This window comes from Papilio xuthus, unplaced genomic scaffold (assembly GCF_000836235.2).
Source record: "Papilio xuthus unplaced genomic scaffold, Pxut_1.1 DF824655.1, whole genome shotgun sequence".
Taxonomy (NCBI): domain Eukaryota; kingdom Metazoa; phylum Arthropoda; class Insecta; order Lepidoptera; family Papilionidae; genus Papilio; species Papilio xuthus.
Genome location: NW_013533994.1, coordinates 4,466,754 through 4,481,689, shown reverse-complemented (window position 1 = coordinate 4,481,689; position 14,936 = coordinate 4,466,754). Strand labels below are relative to the sequence as shown.

The 14,936-nt window shown below is 36.0% G+C and overlaps 2 protein-coding genes across 2 annotated transcripts; one reads left to right on the top strand and one right to left on the bottom strand.

The window, feature by feature from the left end:
• Positions 1-2,097: 2,097 nt before the first annotated feature.
• Positions 2,098-5,203, bottom strand: Hs2st (Heparan sulfate 2-O-sulfotransferase). The gene is made up of 5 exons (XM_013325603.1): positions 4,920-5,203; positions 4,549-4,852; positions 4,236-4,374; positions 3,834-3,931; positions 2,098-2,826 (listed from the first exon to the last, which is right to left on the bottom strand). The coding sequence occupies exons 1-5, from the start codon at positions 5,029-5,031 to the stop codon at positions 2,457-2,459; spliced, it is 1,023 nt and encodes a 340-aa protein (XP_013181057.1). The 5' UTR covers positions 5,032-5,203; the 3' UTR covers positions 2,098-2,456.
• A 1,695-nt stretch (positions 5,204-6,898) lies between these two features.
• LOC106127546 (tripartite motif-containing protein 45) lies at positions 6,899-14,874 on the top strand. The gene is made up of 11 exons (XM_013325647.1): positions 6,899-7,307; positions 10,911-11,065; positions 11,337-11,513; positions 12,615-12,788; positions 12,951-13,127; positions 13,210-13,407; positions 13,613-13,823; positions 13,977-14,068; positions 14,209-14,361; positions 14,451-14,586; positions 14,722-14,874. Exons 1-11 carry the CDS (start codon positions 6,977-6,979, stop codon positions 14,844-14,846), a joined length of 1,929 nt encoding a protein of 642 aa, XP_013181101.1. The 5' UTR covers positions 6,899-6,976; the 3' UTR covers positions 14,847-14,874.
• The last annotated feature ends 62 nt before the right edge of the window (positions 14,875-14,936 follow it).

Genomic DNA, 14,936 nt, shown 5'->3' with positions numbered 1-14,936 from the left:
TCATAAAAATGTTTCATAACAATTGGACGTAATTTGATCAATAATATTCATAACCAATGGACCTTCGATTTAAAAAAAAGTAAAAATACCCTATATTAAGTGTCTTACGACCATTAATTTCCCATGTTTTTGTCTTATAAACCCCATATGTATCAGTAAAGGTACAAGAATGCATATTTTCAAAATATCCGGCTCGAAGGATCAAATGAAATGAACTCATTAACTGTAAAATATTGATTTATTAACAAATTCTTGCAATAAAAACTAGTGCGTCCGCACATACTGATGTGTGTTCAGTAAATAATAAGTACGTGCAATTATATTTCCTAGACCAAACGTTTTAACCAAAATGCCAATTTTATACTATTAAGTACGAAATATCAATCTTTAACACGTTAGCTGCCAGAATGATTTTTTGAAAAGAATTTTTTTTTATTTTGTCCAAAACCATTTCAATGGGGTCTTGCGCATACAAAAATTCGATTAAAAAGCCACAGCGAGGTGTTGAATGGAAGTATTGCTTGTCGGACACATAGTCCGACACGGCCTGATTGAAACATTAGCTTGTCGGGCATATAGTCCGACATGGCAGCTAACGTGTTAACATTTAAATTTTCATGTCGTCTCTTATTAATATATTTCTCTATATTTCAATATATACAATTATATAGTCTCGATGGCCATACACTGGTATTTACAAAAACTTAATATTTAACACGAAAAATCAATATTAGTTGATAACATTTTAATAATAAAACTGCTAATACTTAATTATAATTAGTCCGCATAATTTCTTATCTACTAAATATACTAAATAAACATTTGTGAATTTTCGCTGCCAAATAACAAAACAAACACAATATTTTTTACAAATGTTGCGTCAATGGAAACCCACCGTCAATCCTCACAGAGGATTAAACTGTACAAATCAATGTATCTTATTTTAAAAAATATCATGAGTTAATTAAATTGACGTGGGTGGTTTCAAAGATTGTATACTGTTGTATGTATTGAGTACTTTGAGATTTTAACTTAGAAAACTAAAATTAAAAACAAAAAATCTTGTCTAGAAAGAATGAATGTAATTTTTTTTTCATATCAACGTAACAATTCATGAAAATTTAAAAACCTAGCAATATTATATTTAAATAACACAACAATAAAAAACACAGACATAAAATTCGATTCTGATATTAATTAAAGCTTCTTGTCACAGAGTATAAAATTGTTGCCATAACAGAAAAAAAAATATGTCAACAACAAAATGGCGGTAAAATAAAAATTGTAGAATTTATATTTCGTTGTATTAATAACCAATGGTTAAGCATAAAATTATAAAATAAATATATTTTGTATAGATACATAACAATAATTCAAATATTAAATTAAATCGGTTAATATAAAACCTGATTAGAAAATATTTTTTTAACTTTTAAGAACGCATTATTTATATTTTTCTCTTGTTATTTTAATTGATATATTTGGTCGCATATTATCGAAATAATATTAAAAATGTTATATTAGGCCGTTAATAGACATGAAAAAACTAAATAATCTATCCAACATCTTGTTATTAATTAGTAATTCTCATCAGGGACTATAGTGACCAAATTATATAATATTATTAATAATAATTTTTACATTATCTTGTTTAAAAATTAACCAATTATCAATTATTCAGCCTTAACCCTTAAATGGACAATGTTTTTTTTAAACAACATACTAAACATCACAGATAAAATTATCTTTATTTTATTTTTTTGTTAATTTTGACAACTAGTTCTTATTTCTAAAAAAAATAGTAAATTCATGTCTAGATTTTTTTACTCATTTTTCCTAGACAGTAATACATGTCTATTACACAAATATATTTTTTTAAAACGTAAAAAAAAATCGTCCATTTAAGGGTTAAAAGAAATCATAAGATTCGCTTAAATTTCAAACATCTTACATAGCAAATGTTTTTGGTCGTTAAAATCGTATACAAGATCAAAGATGTTGCCAGCGAATGATCTAGGCTAGATCTAGGAGGGGGGGAGATATTTTTTTTTGTTCTACTTAAGGTAATGCACTTTAGCGGGGGCAATCGTAAAAACTGATTTTGAGTTAATAACAGATTAGTTCAATATTTATTTTAGGTTATAAAAAAACGTTTAAAAACTTTTTAGTACACTTATGGTCTATATCATTTGTAATACGATTAATTTAAAGTACTTCTAATTCAATTAGTTTTTTTTCTTTTGTTAGTAAATTTAACTAAATATGCAAATACGACGTATAATAAAAATCAATTAGGCCTCAGCATGACTTTAAACGTAACAGAGTATAAAACACTTCACGTTTTTTGTGTGTTATTTTTTTTTACTTTCCCTTAAAATCTAGTAATAAATAACATTAATATTTACATCATAACATCTGGAATGAATCATTTTATTTCTTAATAATGAACACCATTTTCATTTTGGTCGTATCTTTTCATAAAAGTAAGTTTGCGGAACACCTAGACTTTCTTTCATTAAAACTTTTCTTTGGAAGAATTTAAAATGTTCTAACGCAAACTCGTATAATTCGTTTTCCATTTTCCATACGGTCGATTTTTGAATTTTATCTATGGTCCTTTGAGCCGGATCTATTTTGGAACTCGTCTGTCTTAGATGTGATTTGTTACTATTTAAATAATGTTCGGTGGCGCCTTTGAATATTCGAGGCAAAACGGCTTCGAGAACTGATATAAAATCTAGCATTTCTTCTGTCACACCTACGAGAAGATAGTGATTGACTAGATTGTGTTTTGCTTGTTCCAACGCCCACTGGCTGCCAGGTTTCCTGAAAGCATTAAAAATAGATGACAATTTTTTTTAATTAAAGATATTAGCAGATTTTTATTAAATTGTTTTTATTTCTTGTACCATTCCAACTAAACCAAAGAATTGCGCTAGGATATGATTTACGACAATAGTCGAATGGCAGAATTCGAATTCTCGACTACCTTATCGGAAATCCGTTCCCACTTGCGTTGTTAATAATGAAAAACTATTTTATTTCTGTCTGTCTGTCTGTACACAAGACCGACTTTGACGGGAAGATAGTTGATACATGCAGGCATATTGAAGGCTACTTTTGTACAAATTCTGCACTGACGAAGTTGCGGGCGTCCGCAAACGATTTCTATTAGACATTTCCAATGTGCTTATACAGATTGTGGCCAACACATACTATTTGTCATGTGTGAGACAAAAACCAGGAAATTGTAAAGTAATCTAATATACCAACACAATACTGTTATGACTTGCTTGGAACTTGTGCTTGGATACTTTGTTATCATAATACAGAAACAAGTAACTAGCTATAATTTAAAATAGTAAAAAATCAAATAACAGTATTATAAAATTGTTAAGTTCTATCGAATAACAAAAATTAGCCTTTATTATGTAACTTCTTATATTCAATAATAATAAAACTATATAATGAAACCTAGGTAAACAAGAAATGGATGGTAAGAAAAAACCTCTATATGCCAGAAAAATATTGCGGACCCATGGACTTTCACTCATTCCATTCAACTGTACAATGCTTCATTTGTATTATTATTAAAGTATTGCTTAATAACTTATATTTTCACTAATTGTTGCCCCCGACTTCGTCCGCTTAGAACTAAAACAAAAACCTAACAGTAACCTATTTGTACTTCCAGACTATGTTCTACATCTGTGCCAAATTTTAGCAAGACATATGCAGCCATTCTGGAGATACCTTCATACAAACATCCATCCAGCTAAACATTCGTGTTTATAATATTAGTAAGATAAGAAGTTAGATTTATATCGACTTACCAACACTGCGCTGAGTGACCACAGAAGAAGGGAACTTGCAGCCACATGGTGTTAGGATCACAGTCTGCTTGATTTTTTTCTACGCATTCATCAAAAGTCTGTGGACCGGAACATGTCAAACTTTTTATATTTTAAAGATTTCTAAAAGAACTTTATATATATGGAGGAAATAGAGATATCAAGGGAATATGTGTGAGTTTCTTGTAAAAAGCAAATTGCTCTCCACGGGACATTTCTTGTTTATTGCTTTCTGCACTTAATTTCTTTATATATTATCCCATTACATAGAGATGTACCTTTGTTATGGATTCATATGGGACAATTTACCTCTTGTATCACTTTATTACTTGTCTCCTTCCACTATAAATGCTCTTTCAGTTTTTATGTTTATAAACAACTCACCATTTTGTCTCCGTGTTTCTTCCGTACCAAGTGGGGTCTAAAATTGTCTCCATTTCTTAGGAAATAATAGTAAGACACCAGCCTGTCTAATGGCTTTCTTATTAAATTAATAAATACTGGTTTTGTAGATGTGCCTAATCTGAAAACGGATGTTTTAAATTGTATAGTTATCAAGAACTTTACATAAACTTATTATATATCAACTGGTATCTTGTACAACTTGTGTAAAGTATATATCACATACTGAATAGCTTGTAAGAATGCCTTTGAAAAATCTATTGCCAAATATTAAATAAAGATGTAACATGCATACCTTTCAAAGTTTAAAAATGCCATATGACCATGATAAAGTGCTGGTTTCACTTCCTGCCATTTTGTCACATTCTGAGCAAACTTATACTGATTGCTCAAAGACATAACATGCATATTTGCTGTGATGTTAATGTGTAGCACTTTGAAATGGTTCTTCTTGCACAAATCATAGGCCACACCAACAAAACTAGTGGAGCCTGTCTTAGGTACGCGGTTGTATATGACTACCAAGTCATCATTATCTTTTTCTAAGGTTTTCGGGAAAAACTGACGAGAATTTGATTGACTTTGTGTCAATTTATATTCTGAAAGAAAACACTCGTCTTATACTCAGTTAAGTCTTTAATTTGTTACAAATGAGACATTACGTACCCAGCTTGCGATAGTTTTGCTCCAAACGAGTAATTTCTGTTTGAAAATATAAAATAATCATAACAATAACACAGAGACATGATAATAACCAAATTTTGTGCAAGTTCAACATAGCGATATAAATGCAACGCTCACTGTTTTCTATGTTAAAACCAGCAGTGACATAATTTTATTCGGGTTCATTATAAATATAAATACACATTCCGCACCCACACTAGAAAAGTGGTTTACGAATGAAAAAATCCTCAAGTGTTCATCAATGTCACGAAACACAAACGCTGCTGACTGCTGTCTGACAGTGACAGAAAGACAGCAGCAGTTTGAGTTTGACATTACCCTTAAAGTGATGTGCCTTGATTTTCAACATCGATTCTATAAATCAACTACTGGTACATATTATCTAAGTCAACATTTTTACCTGAAAGAAATAAACGTGAGCCAAAATACAGATTTAATTAGTGTCCCACGTGAACACATTAAATGTATAATGGAGTGTGTTCTCAAAGCATTAGTTCACTGGCTAAATAGAACCATTATTGGAATATTCAACATTATGTATTTTTTGTAACACGATATAATTAATGCAACGTTTAAAGTCGAAAATATTTGAGAATTGAATCAATTCTCCAAATCGATTGTCGTATAAAATTGTTGAGAATTTGAGAAGAGAAACCACTAGCCGTGTCACATTTTGTCAACGGACACACGCGTTTAGGCTGTATGGCTTAGTTCCTTTGCCTGCTCTTTCGAGTGAATAATAAAAACAACAAACACACGCGTTTTTTTTTAAGCAGATTTCAAAAACTACTAATCCATTCTTTAGATATCGGTAATCTAAATAAATAGTTTGAATAATTTTCTACTGATGCGTGCTATCAAGTGTGCATATTGACTTTCATTGGCTTCTCAAAGTTTCAATTTGATATGCTTTAGTAGACATTTCTTAAACTTTGCATAATTACTATGACAAAAATAGTCGTTAGTCTAATTACATATAGATGCGTTTTGTACATTCACTTTTTCAATTAATATAGATATGAGAAAACGATGCATAAAAACAGTGATATATTTATTATTTAATTTAAATAAAGGTTAACGCGAAACTTTTTAATCTGTTTGTCAGGTAAAATGGGAATAGGTTATTTATTTAAACGAGCTGGCTTACAGTCGTATTTCACTTTTATAATGTTTAATGTTATTGTACAATATGAACAACTTTCCCAATCAATCAAGGATACAAAAAATGACATGGGTTACCACAAATATAGATCTCCCTTAATTATACGCACACAACTCACCCTTATTTTAGGATATTACCTCTGACACAAACTTATTTCAACAGATACTAAAAATATCTTACAATTGTCGTTAAATAGAATTTTTCGATTATACAGGAAACAGTTTACAACAGAACAAAAAGTCGTATTAAATATTGACCTACTTTGGAATCAATTACAATAGCGTAATTTATATTTTTATCGTTTAGCGAAAATTTGAGTTTTAGTGTTATAAAAAGAGTAAAATATCGGGTCACGATTTCGAAACCTTTGAAAAAAAAAATTCTAACATTTTGTAGAGGTTCTAACGTTTCTTCTAACAAAATTGTGTTTCAATGTATCACAAAGTTCGTAAATAAAGAGTAAATTGCAAAATGTAGCGACAACGTTTGTAATTCGCTTTAAATAATTCTAAACAAAATGCAATAAGAACAAAAATCAATCAGTTACAATTCATTAGCAATGATTTGTAGGGATGCGCCCTACGCGTGGCGCGTGATTATAGTTTTGTGCGTCCAAGATCCACGTACAAGTCCAACTCGAGATAGTCGACCTCAGCGCACCATCTCGGTAGGACGTTTATTTTTAAATGAACGCGGGAAGCAAAAGTAACGCGTAATGCCAAGCTTTGGTTATAAAGATACTAAAAATTACAATATTTTTTTCATATTTATAGTCTGTAAATAGCTTATTATTTTTTAAAATCAATTAATTTCTTTTTTTTCAAGTTTATTTCTTAAATGGCGTGACAGTAATTTTTTTTCGTGAATCGTAAAACAAATGGAAGTAGACAGAATTATGTATATTTTTGGAAGCTTCACGCGTAAAAAGCAAGATCGAAGGAAATCATTGGAACCGTCTTCGATCAGTGCTGGTAACAGTCCTTTGCACCAGAAGTGTTCAAGACCGGCCAGTCAAAGCTTGTGCGTCGGGCTGCGGTCTTCGTATAGTGAAGGTCGGAAGAGCAGGGTTAAAGATTGGGAGTGTGGTCTGTGCAAAAGGGAGCTGGTGGAACCCAGGCTGCTGGGATGCCTTCACAGCTTCTGTACCAGATGTCTCCAGGGTCTACGGCGCGAAGAGGAGGAAGATGTGTGGAATGAAGTTGACGATGGTACGTGTAACTTACTATCTTCTAACAATTTGAAGTAAGTAAAGTTAGGTGAGTTTTTTACAACTTCTGCGAGCTATTTCATATATCAATATTGCAAAATTTTGTAAAAAATAATTTTTCACGCAAGTAAGCTTCTATTAGTCCTAATTTTTGCGCATTGGACTTTTTTTGGGTTACATTTCCTTAGCGGTTAATTCTTTTGTTATAACGATCCAGATAACCTCAAATTAACGCTAAATTACATTGGCTTTGTTAAACGCAATAAAGTGGCGGAACCAGATAAACTCGTAAATAAAACATATTACGTAATCATGTCGTTAAATAAAAATAAATAAAATCGCAATGGTCACAAACATGAAACAAAGATAGAGCATTTCATTTGAGAGTTCACTTAAAATTGGGGCCAATCGATGTCAATAAAAAAAACAAACTGCTTTGCTTTGTCTGTTTCCAAAGCATCTGTTTGAGATATAAAATGTGTTATGAACCGTTAATGGGTAGATGCGTCGTAAAACATTTAAGAAAATAAAGAAGTGCACACAGACTCGCGTTTGTAAGGAAACGAGTAAGGTTTGTAAAGGATGTTGGTGTCACTCCGATATTAAAGGAAGTCAAATAGTTTTGTTGCAGTGTCGTAAATTAGTAAAGTGGACCATTAATATTAGCGAAACTAGTTAGATATGTAACAAATGAATACATGAATGCATTTCAAATGATTTGTAGAAGACTTAAAAGTCCTGTTACTCATTTATTTATTACTAGCTCTCGCCAGCGACTCCGTATGCGAAGAATTAAAAAAATTATTAGCCTATGGTTCTTCATAGACACGTTAAGCCATTCTGGAGATACCTTCATCAAAAACAATCCAAACTTTCGCATTTATAATATTAGTAAGATAAGATTTCTGTTACTTTGTGGCTTCTATAAAATGCAGCATACGTGTTTTATGAAAATAGTGAAATAATACAAAAGAAATAGAATATTTTATTATAAATGTTTTGCAACTTTACACAAATATTTATGAACATTTCAAACTATTGTATTATCATCCCTTACATATTGCCATCTCTTTTATTTCACTTTGATAAAACAGAGATAACAATAAGCTTTCCTACATGTCTTCCGTCAATGGAAACTGAGGGTTAGTCTGTATCAATAGCCGGCATCCCCGGTGGCACATCTATATATAGAAACACATTAGCTATGTTTCGGCGTACGTCAATATCATGCTGAATTAACTCAGCTCTACTGATTTATTGACGGCTTACATGTTTTTTTATATTTTGTTTTAGAACAATGTTTCAATTACCGTGAGTTTGTGAAATCTCTCTATAAAACTTATCGTCATCACTTTGGAGTTTTAAACGGAGATTTCGGTCTTAGAAACCCGCGATTATTAGTTCTCATTTTAATATTGTGTGTTTATTCTGTTAATATTTGTGAAAAGACCATAATATAAAGAACAAGATCTTATGATATCTAAAAGATAATTAAAATAAGTTTTCTAATGAACTAATCATTACAAACAGAATTGTTTCACGGTAACTACTAAGTGAAAGATCCAATTAGCTTACCGCGAACAAGGTAACATGTGGAGACAGCAGAGGCTGACTGAAGCCCTACATACAACGACCTAGCACCGCGCTGTATTACGCGTTAAACGTGGATGAACTGATTGCTAGTAACAAAAGAAATTTAACGTTGAATTTCACTGCAGAGGATCGTACAAAACGTAAAATTATAGTTTTTTATGCTTAGAACTTAATTATTAATGTACCTAGGGTTGTCAGGTCGACAAACCTAATAGCCGGACGGACTAGACAGTTTGCCCGGACATTTGGGTAGAAAGGCCAGACATCTTTATTACTGCGCTCAAACACTCTCGTTTGCGATGTGTAAAAAGCCTAACTAAAGCTGGACAACCCGGACACCGTTTATTTTGGCCGGACGTGCAATCAAAAAGCCTACCTATGTCCGGCTTTATCCGGACGAGTGGCAACACTAAATGTACCAATACAATAAGACTCTTATTGATCTGCCATATTTAACTTTAAAAAGAAACAAGCATCATGTAAATAATTACAAATCAGGATTTCAACATATTTAAAAATATTATTAGAATGTACTAAATAGAATTTGATCCATAATAAACATTCTAATACATATAAACAGCACGTCCATCGATGGCGATTAAAAAAAACAGGAAAGAGTTCATTCAAAGATTTCAAACGTTTACTCAAAATTCGTTTACGTTCCCATTTCAAAACGTACAAGTAAACTCTGCTCAAATCCAGGTCGGGATACCTGGAATTATAAAAAAAATTACGTTCTGAATGTTGTTAATAAATATATACATTTATTTATAATTAAATATAAAATAACTTTGCGTAATATAAATCTTTTTGATTACGGAAATGGGGCATAGATTATTTACATGCTTAACCGTGGCTTTCTAAAACCAAAATCTCCATGTAAAACATACTGTTACCTTTGTTTTATCATAGATAATGACAGGGATGTTTTATATAGAGATTTTCGTCTCGAAAACCCACGATAAAACAGTAAAAAATAACAATGTGTGTAGTGAAACTGTATCTGTTGAGTCTCGAACTAAAACAATAACACGACAGATGTAAACCAGAAACTGTTCAGGTTATAAAACCAAAGATTTATTAATAACACGGCTATTTTAATCGCTCGTCAAGATCTCTCGTAGTTTATTAAACTGATACTCGAAACTAGAATATATCTTTATTAAATTGTTTAGTTACATAATATACTTGTACAATGTCCCATTTATAAAGCTTTTCGACAAAAGGAGAAAACAATTTAATCACAATTATCCCAAAAAAAACTTAAAAAAGACATTTGATCCAATTGTATTTAAACAAACCAACATTTTGCCGATTGACAAATTTATTGATAGTTGGTAGAGAAAAGAAATTACTCTTGAAAGCGTAGGTTTCTGAGTCTAAAATCTCTGTATTAAAATATCGTCAAACCCAGAGTATCTTTAACAAAACAGAGGTAACATCATGTTTTAAACGGGGCTTTTGGTCTCAGAAACCCACAGATGAGTCATTCGTTATTTAATCAGTTCCTAAACTGTGCTATCCTTGTCAATGACTTAAAGAGTGTCTATTTATGTAATTTTTTAGCGATGCCGCAATAGCAATTGGCAGAGAGATTCAGTTATTTCCGACGGTGGAAGCCTCGAGTGTCGCTTACTCATTACATCTGATTTGTAAACACAACGACCTCGGCAACATGAATCATTGTGTCCTCACCATCATTCACTATGTTCCTAGATTTTTAAAAGCACGAAGATACGAATAGCAATTGGAATAATCCTGTACGCGTATCAGTATGTTGATAAACACCTTTTTCATTCCAAACACTTCTTAAAGTACAATCTTTGAAGGTCGTTAATCATTGGATCAAATTGGACCTTTTATATCGCGGCTTTGAAAAGTGAACGAGCGCTCGTATTTTGCATAAGTTCGTAAGCCAGGATATTTTCGTCCCTGACTTAGCTTTCCTTGAACCTTTCCCTTTTGCTGTCATACCAATAGTTGTTCGTTATTTTTATGTTAATTGTCATAGGTTCCATACAGTTGGAACCCGAGGAGTGCGGGTCAGGTTCGGGCGCTGGTTCCGCAGGCTCGGCGGGCTCGGGCTACGAGAGCGACGCTCGCAACTCCAACTCGGAGGGAAGTCTTGACGACAAGCCGCAGAAATACGGCATATTCATTAAAAAGGTAAAAGAAGATAAAAGTGACCATTAAATATAAGTAGACTTAAAATTTTAATGAATGAAAAAAAAAATACTTTTTCTCACATTACAATGTACGTTACAATATAATTGATTGATGAATATTAATAAATAAAATTAAATAATGAAATGGCCGCATGTTTGATATGTAACGTTACTTTTTTGTGATAGATTGAAATGATAAATGATAGTGTGATATTTCATATACGACTGAATTTTAACTACAATACACGTAATATTATTAATTTTCGGTTCAGGTGTCAGGTAGAAGTGTGCAGTTGTTGGTGTGTCCGACATGCGGGCACGAGACACAGCTGCCTCCTGCCGGCGTGTCGGACCTGCCGCTCAACTACGTGCTACTGCGCAAGATGAGTCTCGCCGACAGAGAGGATGACGTCACGGTGCTGTGTGACATGTGCGATGCTGACAATAAGGTGCGTTGTAGTAAGACACATAGCACAAATAACAAAATTTGTATTCAATTTTGTACAGCGCCCCTACCGGCCGTAAAGCACACCAACAATTTCGTACAAATTTTGACATATTTTGTCACTGACATTTTAAAAAAATTACGAAAGAAAAATGGCAACATAAAGTAAATCATCAATCTTATGCGATTGTGATTCTTTTGTTTTTATCGTAAAAACTCAAACAGACTTTTAATTACGAAGTACTAATTAGTATTGCTGTCATTTATCTGTGCTTTGAAATTAAAAACAGTTTATTAGAATGTCGACATGACATGCGTGAGAGTTGTGTTACACATGTGGTGTGCAATTCGTGCGTGTCGATTCCACGGCTACGATCTAATGCAGAAGAATTCAATTAGTAATACAACGCCACATTTACCTTTTATGTTGGCCCTTTGTGTTTGTATAAACTATGCTTTGCGTCCTGTCGCATCACGTATTTTGGTAATAATTTTAAAATAAGTACCGAGACTGTTTTTGTCTTTATGTTTACCGATGGTGCCGTTTCCGCTGCGTATCAACAGATGGCGCTGGACCACTATGTTTTTGTTTTCGATCACAATGTTAAGATTTTGCTTCGCAATTGTAAGTAATCTCGGTGCATTTATTTCTTTTGCTTTGATTGATGACAATAAACCGTCGCTTTGGTAGTTCTGGTTCTGTAGTGTAAAAATTAGAAAATTGGCTGTTATCGCTGTACTGGTTGGTTCTTTGACGAGTTCAGTCAAGGTCAAGTCTACCGTTAATCTTATGAAAGGTTTAAAAATGTTGAAATGTGTCCTTGAAGTTGACGGTTTTTTCGTTATTAAAAGTTATCTACCTAACGATTTCTTTATTTGTTCAAGCTTACACTACATTGTTACAATACAATCATTACAATAGAAATGCGCTTAAGTACAGGTGAACTTAACTCTAAAAGAGTTCTCTTACAGCTGACCATGCCATAGAGTAAGTAATGAGATCCCGTCTTTATGTATTTCTGCGAGGAAAGAGTTTATATTCTTCATGGAGGAATAGTAGGTTTCAAGATCATTTGTTTATCACAGCACATTTGTTTATCATCAGGCGGAGAGTCGATGCAGCCAGTGTCTGGTGAGCGTGTGCGCGGCGTGCGGCAAGGCACACGGCCGCACTAAGGCCACCTCCGGGCACTACCTTGAGCCCCTCATGCCGCAGCCCACCTACTGCGCCCGTCACACAAACTCCGAGCTCACCATTTACTGCGCCACCTGCCAGCAGGTAAACAACCGTAGCCAGTTTGTCCGTTTGCTGAAGTAGATTTTTCCAAAGTTTCGGTAATAACAACTTTATGGATTTTCTTGCCATTTCCAATAATAATGATTCGTTACCCACACAATGTCTTACTATTGTTGATAAATACGGTATATTGTGTGGGTGCAGGTGATCTGCGGCGACTGCAGCGTGGTGTCGCACGCGGGGCACGCGCTGGCGAGCGCAGCGCGGGCGGCGGCGGAGCGCGCGCGTGCACTGCGCGACGCCTGCGAGCGCGCCAAGCTCGTGCCCGAGCACGTCGAGCGCGCGGCACGTGCCCTCAGCGCACACGCGCTAGACACAGATGTCAGTCTGTCATCTTACATTGTACACGAGCTTTGTGTTCCTAGTGGATATAAATATAATTGTTGTCTACGTGTGCGGTCAGAGCGAGGCGAGCCGCGTGGAGGCGGAGGTGCGCGCGTGGGCGGAGCAGTACCGGCGCGCGGCGGAGGCGCACGGTCGCGCGCTGGCCGCGGCCGCTGCTCGTGCACGTGCCCGCCAGCGACAGCGCGTCGAGCGCGCACATCAAGACCTGCAGCAGCGCGCGCAACACGCACAACATGCCGTACGCTTCACTGAAGAGGTAACTAACTTTCGAAATTTGGTTACTTATGGAACCAAAACTAGTTTTAAATGGTCTCTTTCTGAATTCAGGGGATTTGGTTATCTCCGATGTTTCGGTTCTATATAATAGCTGATTTATTCAACGGCTCCAGTGTGCGGCTGCCTTTATTGCTCGGATCAGAGGTTACCAACGGGAGTAAAGTCGAAAAATAATGTCGGTGCAGCTGCTGTCGGGAGGGCGGGCGGAGGAGGTGCTGTCGCTGAGCGGTCCCGCACTGCGCCGGCTGCAGCGGCTGACGGAGCTGCCGGCCGAGGCGCCGCCGCGTCTCGTGCTGCGCCTGGACCCCGCCGCGCGGCTCGGCCCCGACTCCGTGCTGTGCGGCCGGCTGCTGACGCAGGCGCCGGACCCTGACACCAGTATACTGCATACTGAAGGCGAGCGTTCTTATTCACAATTATCTCGTTTCTAAATGTACCATAATTTATACGCTTATTAAATATTATACCTAAGAGTTGAAAGATATTTTGCTTTGGATTTATTTGTACAAATAGAATGAAGAATTTCATCATAATTATATTCGTCATCAGGTCTACAAGACCTGCACGTGGACTGCGAGCACGAGGCCATCGTGGAGCTGCGCGACAGCAACGGGGAGAGGATTTGGTGCGGAGGGGAACAGGTCTGATGAATTCCTTTTGTCAGCTTATAGCACGCAACACATGTCACACAGGGATCCACTCGTCTTATTATTACCATGCTTAATTATATTTTCTGTATTCATGGCGATGAACCTCCTAGTGAATGCAGTATATGGTGCAGGTGGTGGGCTACCTGCGGCGGCGGGACTCCAGCGAGCGGCCGACATGTGCGCGCGCAGCAGACCGGCACGACGGCTCGTACGCACTGCGCCTCGCACCGCGCGCACCCGGCGCGTACCTCCTCGCTGTCACACTCAATGACACGCCCATCAAAGTGAGCACCAGATACTACTGTAAAGTAGCTGCTGATAGTGCCAGAATCTTGTCCTTCTTGAAGTTAGAATGTGTATTGTCTGTATCCAGGGCAGTCCGTTCGCGTGCTGCGCGCGAGTGTTCAAGTCGCACGCTGGTCAGTTCCACTGCTGCACCTTCTGCTCGAGCGGTGGGCGGCGCGACGTGCGCTGCGGCTGCGGCGCCACCATGCCCGGCGGATACAAAGGTAAATATGGCACAAGCTGCTGGACGATCGGCTTAAACTCTGGGGGGTTTAAGCTTGAAACAAGAGAGAAGGAACAATGTCTTTTTTCAAGTGTTTCAGCAGTGGAATTCCACAGTTAATATTGATATGTGTCAGGATGCGGACACGGGCACGCGGGGTGGCCGGGCGCGCGGCACTGGTCGTGCTGCGGCAGCACGCTCGCGCACGGGCCCTGCGCCAAGCACCCGCACAAACATCGCCTCTACCAGTTCTCTCTGTGAAGTTCTCCTCCATTCACATGCATACATCTCTTCCTAGACTCAATGTAATAATATAAAAAATAATATTCATAAAAATAGAGGAAGGAATAT

Bases quoted from the DNA above. Each gene is read 5' to 3' on its own strand.
- Hs2st (XM_013325603.1), bottom strand. From the start codon at position 5,031: ATGTTGAACTTGCACAAAATTTGGTTATTATCATGTCTCTGTGTTATT. The intron at 4,853-4,919 runs GTACGTAATGTC...GTTTTCTTTCAG, and splicing joins GCAAAACTATCGCAAGCTGG to AATATAAATTGACACAAAGT. The intron at 3,932-4,235 runs GTGAGTTGTTTA...TCCGGTCCACAG, and splicing joins AGAAACACGGAGACAAAATG to ACTTTTGATGAATGCGTAGA.
- LOC106127546 (XM_013325647.1), top strand. From the start codon at position 6,977: ATGGAAGTAGACAGAATTATGTATATTTTTGGAAGCTTCACGCGTAAA. The intron at 7,308-10,910 runs GTACGTGTAACT...TAATTGTCATAG, and splicing joins GTGGAATGAAGTTGACGATG to GTTCCATACAGTTGGAACCC. The intron at 14,587-14,721 runs GTAAATATGGCA...GATATGTGTCAG, and splicing joins CATGCCCGGCGGATACAAAG to GATGCGGACACGGGCACGCG.